Source organism: Rhipicephalus microplus, chromosome 5 (genome assembly GCF_043290135.1).
Source record: "Rhipicephalus microplus isolate Deutch F79 chromosome 5, USDA_Rmic, whole genome shotgun sequence".
Classification (NCBI taxonomy): Eukaryota; Metazoa; Arthropoda; class Arachnida; order Ixodida; family Ixodidae; genus Rhipicephalus; species Rhipicephalus microplus.
Window position 1 is genome coordinate 106,482,822 of NC_134704.1, and position 14,137 is coordinate 106,496,958.

Here is a 14,137-nt window from a genome sequence, read left to right on the forward strand (position 1 = left end):
GGAACTCGTTCTGTATACGAAATACAGCATCAGGCGGACATTTCAAAAAGCTTCTTTGTTAAACCCACCGAGATCTTTCTCCGAGCACAGTCCTGATTTCACAGTCCAGTGGCCCGTGGTTAATGCGCAGCTAATACGTTCCAACGAGGACACCACGGAGGACTGCCTTCACCAGAACGTGTGGACGCCGTGTACAGAGAGGACAGCGCCGGGCTGCCGCAAGACGGTGCTGGTGCTCTTCCACGCCATCGAGTTTCAGAACGGCGACAATAACTACTACGACGGCCTTTGGCTCACTGGACTCGGTCACCTCGTTGTAGTGGCGCCCAACTTCCGGCTGGGGGCATTCGGATTTCTCAACATCGGTAAAGTGCTACAACTGTTTACTCTACAGGAGATATCACTGTAGCGGCTTTGAATCTGTGTAGATATGCCACGTAGAAGAAATGAACATGGGCAGAGCCGGTATGGCGTAGTCAAGACAACAGCTGGACATTTATTAAGAGTTATGGACTGGACTTTAGGAGAACGCAAGTACACGAGGAGGAGACGAAAATTCGGGTGGGCACATCAGATTACACAGTATAAGTGTTTGGGTATAGCATGGCCTCAGAAAGCAAAGGACCGGGTTGGTTGGCGGAACAAGGAAGAGGTCTTCGGCTACAGTGGACGCAGTTAGGAAGTAATGATGGTGTTGGTGCTGATATTTGTATCAGTGTTATAGAAGAATGAAAAGATGGCCATGAATCTATCAGCATAGGCCGGGTGCCATTCTGACGAAAGCTCACATGTGCACTCGGCAACAGCCAATAAAAGTGAGGCGGCTTGACAGTAGACGTGCGATCGGTACTGGTGGGAGTGAACTTGCACCGTCCGCTCTTAATTCATAGTCTGGTGACTTCAGATTACCTTTTCATGGCTGTGAATCTATTGCAATGTTTGAGTGTGTTAGTTTTATCCTCCTGCTCAAGAACGCGATATCGACAAAAAATGAATGATTATGCGAAAGAGCAGAGACAAGTGCTGTCCCCTCACTTGTTTTAGCGCTGTCAATATGTTGTGCAGTGGAATACCACGTAGCCTAAACATCGACGTCAGTCAGCCCCGCACTGAGTTAAACAAGTGTTTCCTCACAAAATGCTCACCATATATATTTAGCCAAAAAGAATAGCAACCAATTCATTAAACTAAACATTCCTTCGGGCTAAAACTGCCGGTAAAATTGTCACCAAAGTTCTCAGAATGACTCTAAATGAAACTTTCTAAGCTTTTACGCAATCAAGCTCTGTCACTCTAATACGCATCCGCTGGTCGCGATATCGAATCCCGGCTGTGGTGGCTGCATTTTCGATAGAGGCGAAATTGTAGGCCCGCGTGCTCAGATTTGGGTACATGTTAAGGAATCCCAGGTGGTTGAAAATTTCGAAGCCCTCCGATATGGCGTTGCCTCTGCATAACTTCACCCAGTGCTCTGACATAATGCTCAGCATACCATGGACACTGCAAATGATGACTTATCCGTGGCTTCTGGTAAGTGCGTTCATTCCAAGCGCCCATCTTCCGCTTTCGATGACAGGCTGCCTTTCGGGCGACGCGCCATGCGCCGCGGCCGACGTGGCGATGGGGGACCAGACGATGGCCCTACAATGGGTGCTCGACCACATCGCCAGGTTCGGGGGCAATGCCAGCGACGTGGTCCTCATGAGCAGCGCGTCCGGAGCGTGGTCCGTGGGCGCGCATCTGCTCAAGGACGGAACGGACGGGCCACGCTTCTGGAGCCGGGAGCGCTTCTCGAAAGTGATTCTCATGAGCGAGTCACCGTTTCGCAGGTAACGCGAGGCGAACTCTCTTTTCGTACCTAGCCACTGTATGTCTTATGTCTCCATTTGAATTGAAGCATAGAGCAGAGAAGAGAATAGACGAAGTAGAAAGTCCAGATGATTTACCCTAAAAGAGCGAGTCTGTCGAGTTGCGAGAATCCGAAGATAAAATACAAAGATAAGGAGATCTAATTGAGAGCACAGTACAGGGTAAAATAAAGAAAGGTCATTGCACAACTGATGTGAATTTATTCCGTATCAACAATCTCTTTTTTTTTCACATTTGATGCGTTATCCTCCTGTGCTAAAAGATAAGCATGGAGGCTTTCACATGCATCGGCCAAGAGAAAGTGAACCCGACCTCGGGAAAGACAAGCCCGCTTGTTCAAACATCGGCTCCAACGTTACACCATGTTCGGATATTTTTCACTGCATGACGGTGGACCATGACACACTGTAATTGTGTGTGCCCAACGCTAGGCATCATAAAAATATAACTGCGAAGAACTAAACGTTGCTTTCTCTAACGAGTCGTCTTAGGCAATTGCGTAAAGGACGACGTGGCTTTTTGGTGCAGGTACTTCGACGATAAGTCTCACGAGCTGCCGTCCTTGCTCGACTGCTACCGCGGCGGCACAGTCGAGAAACTTCACTGCCTGAGGATAGCCCCGCTGCGCGAGATCGTCCATGCAACCAGCGAGATGGTGCACTACTTCGGACCTTCGGCGAGCGCCCACCCGAGCCTCAAAGACGCGTCCAGGATCACCGGGTGGCGATTCCTGCTGGACACTGTCAGCAACGAGGGAACCCACCTTCTGGACTACCTCAAAACGGTTAGATTCCCATTTATAGGCGTCTTGCACAGCTATTAGATCAGATGTCCGATTAGATAGACAGACAGACAGACAGACAGACAGACAGACAGACAGACAGACAGACAGACAGACAGACAGACACACAGACAGACAGACACACAGACAGACAGACAGACAGACAGATAGATAGATAGATAGATAGATAGATAGATAGATAGATAGATAGATAGATAGATAGATAGATAGATAGATAGATAGATAGATAGATAGATAGATAGATTTCCAGCCTAATTTAAAGACCGTCGCTTTTTTAATGCGTTTAAAAAATGTTAATGGTTTAGAGTACTTAGTACTCTACTATGGGAGAGCTGTAAGTCGTCCCGAGTTATGCAAAAATTTTGGTCATTCTGTCTTAATTGTCACATGGTTCCGGCATTTGACTCAAGTTTCAGCACTTGCTAAACAGCCAGCCATCTTGAACTGGGGACTGCGTTCATACTAGTAATGTTTGTCGATTAGAAAGCAAATATTACCCTCATCTGGGGCGCAACATCAATACGTAAATATTGGGTGGCGTGTTCATTTACTAGAAAATAGATAAATACGCAATTCTAAAAACTCTGGAGTTTCTTACGCAGCGCTTAAATTGTGACACTGTGACCCGAAAATGCCCTCTCTGCCGACATTATAGTGCTACCTTGTGTCAGGGCGAAAACGCTACCAGCACATCATAACGGGTGGCCGCAGATGAGACCAGGACTCCTGTAGTACAGCCGGCAGAACAGTGTCGTCTTTCAATTGAATTTGCATTGAAGCACGCAGATATGTGGCTAATTACTTTTATTGGAAACAAAGTTTGCCTGCCCTTTTTCCTCCTTCTCTGTTCTCATTCTCCCGCCTGTCTTAGTTATTACATCTCACGCCATATAAATTGGTGCAGTAGGAAAGACCATAGAGTTTCCTAATTCACACTACAGGGAACTGTGGCGCTAGTGTCTATGAAAGCTGCAACGCACGGTGCTCCAGCAAGCACGCGAATGATGCGTAGTACGCAAATTTTTTACCAATCTTCGTACTTCTGGCCTGCTTTTGGCTCCGTGTGTGTTCGTGTGCTTTGGAGCTGTTTTCTTACGAAACGAAAATCGGCAAATGTTCAGCGATTGCGCTTCACCACCTTATTCTTTTAGACTTACAATTCCAAATCACGTCACGAAGTTCTAAAGGGTTGAATCTTTCTTTCAAAACAAAACCGAAACACAGCAATAAACAAAGCCGCAAGTACGATTCGCCACCGGCAAGTACGAAGACTAGGAAAACGTGTGCACTACCCATCATTCCCATGGCCGCTTAACGATGGCAGCGACAGAGACCCCTCTTTAGGAAACTCCATGGCAGAGACTACGCCGAGCGCACAAGTTCTATGAACGAAGAAGACTAAGAGAGTGTGGGACAGCCGAGTTATTTCGTGACACGGGCTGCAAAGTGGAGGCCGTTCGCCGTGATGACAGTTCATGCGAAGGCATAACGGCGTAATGGCAACTGAACAACGCTACTGTAAAGTTATCGGTTCAAAAGAGATGTCGTTTGGGAAACGACATCTCTTCTTTAACGCCATGTGAGACCCAAGCCATGACAATTCAACAACCTCCCTTGAACTTGTGCGGAATAACTACGTTGATTTTGTATCGCCCAATTAGAACAGAACGGCGAGTATTTCAACTCCGAAAACGTCCCTCGCACTTCGTTGTCCCTAGCACTTCGTCGTAGAGAAGCTTTCCTTTTAGCACTATATCCCTCGATGTATCGAATGTTTTTTTTCCTCTACATAACCAACTAAAACTTAGTTCATAGCCCATATCCCGCCTCGTTAATCGTTGTCACAAAGCAGGCATCCCTTCACGTAACGTAACTTCGTTGAGTTCACTTTTGTCTCGACGTCAAAGGAGTGCAACAATCCTTCCCGTCATATCGTTCGTGTCAATGATAAACACTTGTCCATGATGTATTAGTGGACATTGTATATTTGTGGCTTTGTTAAATTAACTAGCACTATATAAGTATGTTCTGTTATTTATGACCAAGAGTGTATTGTATGCGAATATATACGCTAAATTTCTATGATACAAGGTTTATTTGTAGAATCCAACTTTATCATTCCAAACACCTCTTAAAATCATTGAGCCTTCAAAGTACAATAAATAAATAAATGAATAAATAACTAAATAAATAAATAGAACGAACCTAATGGAAAACTTCGATTGTCTTGATCATGCACAGATTAACGAGATTTAGGACACGATCAAGTGAAGTTATGTATAGACACGTTTTTTGTAGTGATCAAGTAATAAATGAGAAGAAGTTAAAGCTGAAAAACCTATGTTGTCGCAGGCAAAAACCAAAGTTGCAGCCTTCGAATAACGCGTTCCATGTTGAACAAAGTGAGGTACGGCGGCGGTAATCCCCCCATCACCTTATCGAGTACATCTGCGCATTTAAACCTGGGAGTGTCCGACTGCACCACTCGTATTCATGACGACGAGTGTGGAAAGCTCTATGTTGTCTGCTGGTGCCAGCAAGCAAAAAAAAGAGAAAACTTTCATCTAGTCTGTCTCTTAAAAGCGCGTCATGTCATATTTAATGTAACACCTTGGTCAATGATTCAGCAGCAAAAAGTTCATTCACGAATATTTTTTTCTGCTCTGTTCCAGACTTCGCCGCCAGACGCAAGCGTTGAGCGCGTCCTGCCCACTTTTCTGAAAAGAATTTACAGCATCAACAACGGCGCAGATATCATCGACGCTTTTCGAAAGGCCAATGCGCCTGATGAAAAGGGTACTCGCAAATATTAAACTTGTCGTTAATGTGCTTTTGGTGTGCGGGGAAAGAGCAAGTGACCTTCTTTTTTTTTCGTAAGGTTCAAGCTCCACAGAGCCATGCTTGGCACAATGCAGCAGAACCCATGCATTGGGGTAACGAACTTCACCCAAAGTAGCAAGTGAATCTCGGCCAGTGCTGAATTGTTCAGCTTTGAGTTTTACCGTTACGATTTGGGTTAACATATTTAGGTAAAATGGTGAACAAAGGAAAGTTCATGGTCCGGTTATATAACCGCTCCCGTTAAAGCACCGCCCCTTTTATCGAAAAGAAGTGAACGCCACTTTGCGTCGGTATGCATGCCGTTAGGAATGGTCGTAGGTGTATTCGCGCAATGTTTAACCGTAGTTTCCGAAGTCGATGGTTATTTACTTTCGTGAGAGCGGATAGCCAACACGCGAACACCCTTTGCAGTGGTGCCGGCATGGCATTTGCTTAGAGTCTTTTCCCGATTTAGTTTGAAGCACTGGCGCGGCTTTGCGGTAGAATACTTCTTGACCATTCGGAATAACTGCATTTCGTTCTGGCTGAAGCCATGCTCTTTGTTCTTAGCTTTTGTCGGAATCTCTGCTTACGGCGTTGTGTCTGGCCACAAATTTAGCACGAAACGGGGATCCCTTACGCTTTCGAATTATCTCCAAAGTCTATTATTACTGTTTTAGGAATGATACACTTGCGAATGTATTACTTGTGGCACATACACACGTAGAGCTATGTTATGTCGGCATATGCCGCAAAAGAACCGTCACTGATAGAATGGGTTTAATAGCATACGCGACAGCCAGTCACATTATTGATGCCATAACTTCTGAGTCGGGTCCTTTCCTATGTACGTTTTGGTACATACATATAATACATATATAATATATAATATATGTATGTATATATAATACATACATATATAATAGGCAAAGGCGAAGACCATGACAGTGACTAGAAACGTACGAGCATAGATAGGAAGATGGATAGACACAAAATATCTGGTGCATTTGGCTCGCTAGCAAATACGATTCGCAATTACCAAGAATAGAAGCTTGAAGTACAGTTCTTATGAAAGCTGCAGCTTTCAATACCGCTGTGCTGTCTCGGTATTTAAGTGCTGCGATGGAAAAGGATCACTTAGCCAAGACTGAGTCCCTGTTTAATGAAAAGTATATGAATTTCATCGCTAGTCGTGCTCACACTGCTAGAAAAATTCCGTATGAAAGTCGCGTTCGGTAGCACTTTTGAACAGCCCGGCAATTTTCATAGCTACGTCTTCTACAATCAAGCTAGACAATCTGGTCTATCTTTCTCCCTGTCAAAGACATGAGACCTTCTTTGGGCGTGTATTCTGAATAATATCTGTGGTGTAAAGGGACGCTAAAGTATAATAACAATTTACGTTAGAGTAAAAGCTCAACGTATGACAACATCTAAAACGACAATGTTATCAATAACAGTGCCTTACTTACCGAGAAATTAAGTTAAATGCACAAAAACACTAGCGCTTCAGTAGGACATTCTCGAAATAATCCCGATGACGTCAGATGGGCCACCTACAATTAATAAATGGTAATTGATCTGGCTGCACTAAATAAAAAACCTTCCGTGCATCAAGAGATGCAATGAAATGCTACATGTTAGTTTGTTTCATTCATGAAAAAAAAAACCGCCTGACGCTACTATGGGGACTGGCGCGAGTGGTTAAAAAAATAAATTTTAGCGCAGTTACCCTCGACATGTGGTTCCGGGCTTCAGTTAAACCAAAAAAAAAAAAAAAACGTGTGTCATGGCTTCCATCTCAGAGGTTATGGTTGCTGCTTGTATGAATCCCGCTGCTTTCAGCCTGCTGCTACTAGCGCAGTAAAGCCGGGCAACATTGTTCACAGCAACAGTGACGTGAGCCGGTCCGGTCAGTCCGCTTCTTGAGGCGGGTAATTTGAAGTGCGCTAACCCGATGCGAACCGCTAAAACGCGATTTTATTTCAAAATAGGCCCTTCCCTGGCACAAAAGTAAGACTGCGAGGTTTCTGGAACGCTATTCCCACAATCAACGTAGAGCTAGTTTTCTTAAGTGTCCCTTTAACTGCCCAAAATCATGATATGGTTATAACAGATACCGTAGTGAAGGTATCCGGAAATTTTTACCATTCTGTGTTTTTCAACGTGCGCCGTCATTGCACAGTGTGCACAGGCCTCTATGATTTCGCCTCCATTGAAATGGGACCGCCGCGACTAGGATCGAACCTACGACCTTCGGGTCAGCGCAGATGAGCTTTATAAGTGGAACACTACTGCAGCGGACTCGAGCGTGTATTCTTAAAGCCTGCTGGCATGTATTTACATATGTATCACTCCTCGCAGAATCTTAGACATTTCAATCTTCTTTTTTATTGGGGCAATGGCACCTCCACAAATGGATCGTGTATTGGCACAGCGCGAAATTTTAAAAGCTGCTTTCCCAGTTAGCCAACATCGCAGGCAGTGTATGCTATATAGTGGTGGTGATCATATATAGTGGTGGTGCTGTGTTTGTCTCTTCCCTCTCTGCTCTCTATCTTTCATCTCCCCCATCCCTCTCCCATGCGCAGGGTAGCGAACCGGCCGCCTATAGGCTGGTTATCCTCCCTGCCGTTCTTTTCCCCCTATTTTCCTTCCTTCCTTCTCGTTTCGTGGCCGTGCGCAGTCATTGTACCAGTTCTAGCAGCGCACCACAATTACGCAGTCACCGCAAGCGGCGCCTCCTGGGCGTCCGAACTGCTCGGCGACCTGTTCTACACCTGCCCGCTGTTGCGGCTGGGACGCGAACTCGCGACGAGAGAGCGGAACCTGGTGTCCGGTTACGTATTCGACCACCGGCCCAGCTTCGCACTGTTCAACGACACGACGGGATCGGCGCGTTTCATGGACCTGGACTTCGTCTTCGGTCGCCCGCTGGACGGGTCTCGAGCGGCGAACGAACAAGAGCAGGAGCTCAGTCGAAGAATAATCGACATGTGGGCCACGTTTGCCAAGACTGGGTACGGTTAGCCTTAGTTAGCGTAAGCGGGCGCAGCCTACTACTTTAAAAGAGGGGGGGGGGGGTGATGCACTTGCGCTGCCTTACCCGCGATCTCCAGTTCTTCGAGTCCGCAAGGAAACAAGCATAGCAGTGATTACAAAAATTCAGAGGCTTGGGGCGATGCCCAAGAAGTATTTTTGCATTGCATGCAGTACCTGTATATTGCATTGCCTTGCCTGAGCATGCACAGAGTTTTCTGCTTCTACCATTTCTTCCCGCCACCACGCATTTATTACCAAGTGTTTGTGGTGTCTTGACATACCTCGCGTATCCGTATTTGCAAGCCCTTTCTATTTAGCATGAACATGCTCCTCGCAACAGGCTGCATTTGGCCCCAGACTTTGCGAGTAATGGAGTGAGTTGTAAACGACTACTGTACTGATACATCAGAGGGCATGAGCCAAAACCATTGACAAGTGCCTGCCTGATAATGCCCGCACATAAAGCAACTATTAAGCAGTTCAGAGTGACCAAAGGTGAATTCTAAAGAAGGTTCGAGTGAGAAGGGTGTAATTTTCTCCCCCAACAAACATCATCATCTTGCTTCTTTGCCCTTTGATTGATTGATATGTGGGATTTAACGTCCCAAAACCACCATATGATTATGAAAGATGCCGTAGGGGAGGACTCCGGAAATTTCAACCACCTGGGGTTCTTTAACGTGCACCCACGTCTGAGCACACGGGCCTACAACATTTCCGCCTCCATCGGAAATGCAGCCGCCGCAGCCGGGATTACCTTCCCCTTTGTTTCTAGAAAACTCATCACTGACCAGTTATCAGGGATGCTGTATATGTCACTCTGATGACGCGAGTATCGTTCGTGACCTGAAAGTACCGGTCGCGCAGTGATAATGCAAGGAAAGGAACGCAAGATGAATTATGATTGTTGCAGTGAGAGCAAAACACACCCGTTTTACTCGATCTTTTATTTTATCGTACAGGGAAAGCTTGGCGGTCCCTTCAAAAGATTCTAGGCCCCCTCATGTCTTTCTTGTTTCACCATTTTCTCTCTTCCAGGAATTTACCGTTTGTGAACGGACAGCCTTGGCCGAGGTACACGGACGACGGAAAAGACGTGCAAGTGCGAATCGGCCTTGCGCGTTTTGATGTGAGCCCATAGACCGCATCGAATCTTCACTTGCTGGTACCACGAAAGCTATAACTAGGCCCATGCTTTCGACACCCGAAATTTGCTTGGAGTCGAAAACAGAGGGAGGCTGCCGGGGCATTGTGTGGACATTATTACCCTTCGCGTGACCTGAGATGTTAACAATCTATAATAGCCTTTGAACTATGTGGTGCATTTCAGGGGTACCTGACGCTATATACCTTGTTATTGTACTCTCGCAGCCGTGTTTAGAGCAAGAGTTTGTATGTAATCTGTAGCAAGAGTATTGGCTATTTGGGGAGCTGGTGCTGTTTCATGATTTCCTGCGCAACACACGTGGGACATTAAAAGATCCCAGATAAAACATTTACGTCCTTGAATAGCCTTTGAAATAGGGCATGCATTTCAGGGGTGCCTGACACTATAGACTTTGGTATTGAACTCTCGCAGTCCCGTGTTTAGAGTGAAAGTCTAAACGTAATTTGTAACAAGAGTAATGATAATCGGATGAGTCGGGGCTGGTTCGTGACTTCCTCCGCAACACACGAAGGACAATGAATGATGTCAGATAAGAAATTCGCTCTCTTACGGAACAAAAAAAAGGTAAAAGTTCCGTTACAGATGTGCGGCGACTGTCTCAAATTTAGCTTTCGAGCTGTTAATGTTTGCCTGACGTCGTTTTGTTCATTCGTCTTTTTTTTTAAATGCAGTTTTTGTATCAATTTTTTTCTTTTTTGTGGTCATTGCAGTGCACTATCAGGATTCCTTTACGGTAATGCAGATGAGAGTGGATTTCATTGCTTCTGACAGTGGAGTTGCGCCCCTGGTTCCCGTATCTTTCCTTTCCCGTACATGGGTTCCACAGCGAGCCATACAAGGGCGTAATCTTTGCACTCGTTATCACCACTCCGCGTAGCACATACATGGCCTCATTGTTTGGTTTGGTGACAGCAACGACTGTCCAACTGCTGTCGTAATTGACACAGCAGCCCCTATCCCCCCCCCCAAAAAAAACTGCCCCCTACAATCGACGAACATTCTGTTTCATACTATCTTAGGGGTCAGAATGCGTGCCGCCATGTTGTGCTATTAACCTTCGTGAAATACATCTTTAACAACCAAGCGATCAACCTTCTGGTAGACGAGTATGCGTGACAAGGGTTGGATTGGTGCATGTGGATGTTACATGGCTTTATTAATGCAAGTCACCATACGCAGCAATAAGCAATCATTGGTTTACCAGCTCAAAATGGTGGCACCCAGATGTCTTAACGAAGACATTCTACAGACGAAAATTTCAATCACTTGCACGGGGTAGCCATCTGTGGTTGTGTTTGTGGATTGCTTGCAACAAACTACTGTGATAGCATCTAGCCACATACTGACGATCGGATGACTGCCGCCAGTTTTTGTGAGCCATCAGCAGTGTTGTCACCCAATTCCCACTCTTTTTACTTATAAAGTAGTGCGCATTGTTTGCTTCACTTGAGCTTTGATATTATTGTATTATCAGCGTTAAATGAAACCACAGCAACGGCAAGCCTTTGCGATAGTGTAGTGCATGCCGTCCAGTTATCACGATTGACAGGCGAGTGCATCCTGTTCGGCAGCCTTCCGCATGTATGCGTCCCTATTCGTAGTGATAACTGGACGGCGCGCACTATAGCATCGCGAAGGCTTGCCGCTGTTCGGGTTTCATTTGACGCTGATATGTACCTCTTCACTTTCTATATTTATTCGCAATTTTATTGCCGTAACAGTCCAACATATTTACAGTTTTGTACTGCAACTACAAAGTGTGCTTAAATTGGCATGGGTCATCCATTATTTCTTTACAGTGATGCATTAGAATTTGGGTAATATTTTTGCAGACCTCAGCGCTCTCGTCGTTTTTTTTTTCACGAACCAGGATTTAGGCTTTGTCAGGAAACAGTTGTGCCTGTTTATATTTGCTTCATATCGGTGGCATGTAACGTTCTCTTATGGACCCACGCCAGAATAAAAATTATTATTATTATTATTAATATTATTATTATTATTTGCTGTAACGTTATGTACGCTTGCTCTATGTGTGGCAGTAAGACTAACAAAATCTGGTCGTTAACTACAGGGCCCCACCAGAGCTAATGGGCAGCCTTTCTTGCATCTTGCAGGAAGTTCGGGACTACAAGAAGAATAGCTGCGCCGTCCTGCCATCTCTCGTGGATCGCAAGCGACCAGCCGGAGTCGATGCCGTCGATGCGGTTGGCGGCTACGCTAGTGCACTGAGCTAGTTTGCGCAGTGCATTATACTTCATACGACGAGGTTCATGGACCCTATAGCTTACGTCCAGAACATTACGTGTCATTTATAGAACTTGCTTGAATTTGCTGCGCGTTCGAGAATGTGTACACGTTTTCCCAATCTTTGCTTCGTCTTCTTCGCTCTTCTTTGCGATATTATTGAGATTTTCGGCACGCAGCGCTTTTATGGCAGAAATTTTACGAATGTCGGCAGCGCATAGTGTGTAGCTGGAGGGCTCCCGGCCACAGAACCGTACTCGGAAGTAGTTCTTGATGTTCGGCCCTATAGTGCGCGAAAATGCGAACGTTCAGTACCGTATAGTGTTGAAGGGAACACTCAAATGAGCACATTTCCTATGCTGGCCCCTTAATTGTAGGTGGAGTTTGATGAATTGTTTGTACATTGCACGCGTCAGGTACATCCGCACTTCACACCATCTGTTTAATAACCTCGGTGTTCCAAGCTTACATGCTAACACTAAAGCATTCAAAAAACCTTTCCTATACTACTATTGAGCTATGAAACACGGTGTCCGAAGAAAGAGTAAATGAGGAAGATTCCAATTATTTTATGCACATACATTCATATTTTTCCGAACCCGCAATCTGCCATCATCACTCTGTTATTTCACGTACTATTCTTCTTTTAAGAGCATTTGTATACCACCAGTTATGCCTATTGCACTGGCATTGCTTGTCTTTTAAAAGAGAAATCATATATTTTAATATTTCGCAACTAATTTCTTTTTTTTTCTAGTATTGCATATTCATAATCATGTTGTTATCGATGCCTTTTCTCCCCTTATGTACTAGTGACCATGCTGTTATTCATATTTTTGTCTACAACTACCCCCTTATTTAATACCCTGAAAAAGGCCTTTAGGGTACAATAAAGGATGATTATGATGAGCAGTTCGTGGAGCCACAATGGTGTAGTTTTTACTAGGTCACTTGCTTTTCTCGGTCACCTGTTAAGAGTGCTGTATTACGCATTTTAACGCAGACTCTAACCGTCCATGAAGCTCGAGTAGGGTCATTTTGCAACCGTGTTCAAACACTGGTGTAGTTCATGGGTAGAGTACCACCCGTGTCATGCGGAAGCCTTGGGTTTTATTCCCTGCTTTTGTTGTTGTTTTAAACCTTACCCGGTAATGAATACAGGCACTGGTGGAGGCGGCGGTGGACAACTACTGATTCGTAATCGGCACTTGTTATCTCAAAACTGGTTTCACTGTAAAACTCGACGTTTACTATCGGTCGTATTCTGTGCCCGAAGTTCGTCGCTGCACTTCCAAAACGATTTTTAGCGATACATGTATAAATTTGGTGGCTATACATTAAGTTATAGTCACAGGGGTGTCGCACTGCTTTACTTGATAAAATAAAAAGATTACGATGTCATTGTATGTTTATCCATTCAATTTGTTAGTTCAGAACTCGTCACCATATACGTGACAAATCCCATCTGTTAACCGGACCATTTGCTCGTTAACGTTTATTAGCTTGTTTTTTTTTTCTCTAGTTCCAGCGTCAAGAAACCAGGTGGCAGGTCTCGAGATCCTGCCACTCGGTGCTTCACACATCTCGCTTTGTGGGTGAGTGCGTTCAAGAGTAAAGACGTCAAGACAATGATATTCGAATCGGCCTATGACTGAAGATTTTCGGGTTTGCAGCGACGTCATTCGGCTTTTCGGCATCATTCGTAGAAAGGAGAGGGAATGTTATCTCGCCGATTTCGGGAATATTTTTTTAAATGCCGGCTGCGTGGCGCGCTCATGATGATGGCCTTTATGAACGACACACACCCACTCTGGGGCACTGGCGAGGAAACGAACAATTGGACAGAATTTATCACACATTAATGATATACTTAATGATTTATAAAACGGTTAGAATTAGTTTTTGCTACTAATTAAAAGATGTGATATTAAAACCGTCCTGTTGAAATTAGGAATTTTTTTACAGTTGAACAGAGGTCCCAGTGACAACGGCTTAATGAATGTATGGCTCGCGCATTCTCAGGAGCCCCGAATATGAATCAGCAGCGTTTTCTGGTCATGGTGAAAAGAAAACGTTGTAGAGCCCCCTTTAAATCACATTCTTTATGCTACAATTTTTAGGCTACATTTACACACTGCTTCTTTTACCTATTCGCAATGCCCACGGCCTATAGGTGGCGCACCGTGCAAGGG

At 45.0% G+C, this 14,137-nt stretch overlaps 1 protein-coding gene across 1 annotated transcript; it reads left to right on the forward strand.

Moving 5' to 3' along the window:
• The first annotated feature begins 242 nt into the window (after window positions 1-242).
• On the forward strand, window positions 243-11,935 carry LOC142817529 (acetylcholinesterase-like). The gene is made up of 6 exons (XM_075894560.1): window positions 243-1,829; window positions 2,398-2,653; window positions 5,344-5,467; window positions 8,217-8,511; window positions 9,572-9,635; window positions 11,816-11,935. The coding sequence occupies exons 1-6, from the start codon at window positions 1,393-1,395 to the stop codon at window positions 11,933-11,935; spliced, it is 1,296 nt and encodes a 431-aa protein (XP_075750675.1). The 5' UTR covers window positions 243-1,392.
• The last annotated feature ends 2,202 nt before the right edge of the window (window positions 11,936-14,137 follow it).

What these genes read in the sequence shown, in the direction of transcription:
- LOC142817529 (XM_075894560.1), top strand. Translation starts at nt 1,393, where the DNA reads ATGTTAAGGAATCCCAGGTGGTTGAAAATTTCGAAGCCCTCCGATATG. An exon ending in GCCACGTTTGCCAAGACTGG is followed by an intron (nt 8,512 to 9,571) that starts GTACGGTTAGCC and finishes TCTCTCTTCCAG; the next exon opens with GAATTTACCGTTTGTGAACG. An exon ending in ACGACGGAAAAGACGTGCAA is followed by an intron (nt 9,636 to 11,815) that starts GTGCGAATCGGC and finishes TGCATCTTGCAG; the next exon opens with GAAGTTCGGGACTACAAGAA.